Source organism: Quercus lobata, chromosome 11, assembly GCF_001633185.2.
Source record: "Quercus lobata isolate SW786 chromosome 11, ValleyOak3.0 Primary Assembly, whole genome shotgun sequence".
In the NCBI taxonomy this organism is placed as follows: Eukaryota; Viridiplantae; Streptophyta; class Magnoliopsida; order Fagales; family Fagaceae; genus Quercus; species Quercus lobata.
In genome coordinates, this window is record NC_044914.1 from 28290865 (window position 1) to 28292507 (window position 1643).

Genomic DNA, 1643 nt, shown 5'->3' on the forward strand with positions numbered 1-1643 from the left:
TTTCCTCTTCGATAACACATCGTTGTGTTGTTATTGTGTTTGCATCTCTCTTCCCTTAATATTTGCCATTTAATTTCTATTGTAGATGTGATTTTATTTGGTTGAGATTGTTTATCAATTCTGTTATATGCTTATGTTCATATTCCGCACATTAATTGTTTGATTATAAGCTTGAATTGATAATTTGGAAGTTGGGGGTCTAAACGTTCATAGTATTTTATACGCTATTTGAACTTTCACTATCCAATGGAATTATCATAAAATAATGCTATCCAATGGTGGCGGCAATCAGATTTGTAAACAAGGGTAGTGTTTCTGTTGACTACCATTTTATTAATGCTCTTCAACGATCAACCATTAGACTAGCTTTATATCATCCTGTACCTTTATATCACTATATATAGCCCCTCATAAATGTCCATTTCTTATAGAAGGAAACCAAACATGATGATGTTTAAGATTTCACTAGCAATTGTTTGTGTCATTGGCTTAGCCACGGTCCATGTCTCCCTTGCCCAAAACTCACCACAAGACTTCCTCAATGCTCATAACGTAGCTCGTGCACAGGTGGGTGTTGGACCCATGAGATGGGATGCAAAAGTAGCTTCTTATGCCCGAAACTACGTTGAGAAACTTAAAGGTAGCTGCAAACTTGTGCATTCAGGTGGGTCTTATGGCGAGAACCTAGCATGGGGTAGCAGTGACCTTTCGGGCACAGCTGCTGTGAACATGTGGGTAGGAGAGAAGCCCAAGTATGACTACAACTCTAACTCTTGTGTTGGTGGAGAGTGCCGCCACAATACACAGGTGGTTTGGAGCAACTCAGTGCGTTTGGGGTGTGCCAAAGTTCGATGCAACAATGGTGCCACCATAGTCAGTTACAACTATGACCCTCCAGGCAACTATGTCAATCAGCGTCCCTATCTAAGAGTTATTCAAGAACCTCTAGGCATCTATATTGGGACAAAATTGGCAAATGCTCTTTTCAGGCAAAAAAAACAACATTATGCCCCCTTTCCCAAACTAATTGAGGAAATACCCTTCTTTTGAAACTCGATTTTCTCAAAATCGAATTAAGCACTATAGTAGCATTTTTAAGGAGCCTATAATGACGTTTAAGGACCTATAGTGGCGCTTTAAAACTCGAGCTCCATGAACTCGAGTTATAGGTAAAAAAAAAAAAAATGCATGTAACTCAAGTTCATAGAGCTCAAGTTCTAAAATGCCACTATAGGTCCTTAGAATCTCACTATAGGCTCCTTAAAACACTACTATAGGGCTCTAAAATTTTTTTAAAAAATTCAATTTTGAGAAAATCGAGTTTCAAAATAGGGACATTTTCCTAATTAGTTTAGGAAATGGGGCAAAATGCTGTTTTTTTTGCCTAAAAAGGGCATTTACCAATTTTGTCCATCTATATTGTTTAGGGTACTTTTTGTTTTTTGTTTTTTTCCTTAAATAATAAGTGGATATGATCCAAGTTGTTCCCATGTTGAGAACTAGGTAATGATTCTTGGGTGCGTTTATAGAACAACTAAATTATTTTAAAAACCATGTCATGCATTATGATATAATAAAAATGAGACATACACTTATTACTGCTTGATCAATGAATACTTTTGTTGTAGCAAGCTTATTTGTGG

General features: G+C 36.8%; 1 protein-coding gene across 1 annotated transcript; it reads left to right on the forward strand.

Annotated features, from left to right (window-relative positions):
* The first annotated feature begins 420 nt into the window (after window positions 1–420).
* LOC115966664 (pathogenesis-related protein 1-like) lies at window positions 421–1050 on the forward strand. The gene has a single exon (XM_031085850.1). It carries the CDS (start codon window positions 445–447, stop codon window positions 1048–1050), a length of 606 nt encoding a protein of 201 aa, XP_030941710.1. The 5' UTR covers window positions 421–444.
* Window positions 1051–1643: the final 593 nt, after the last annotated feature.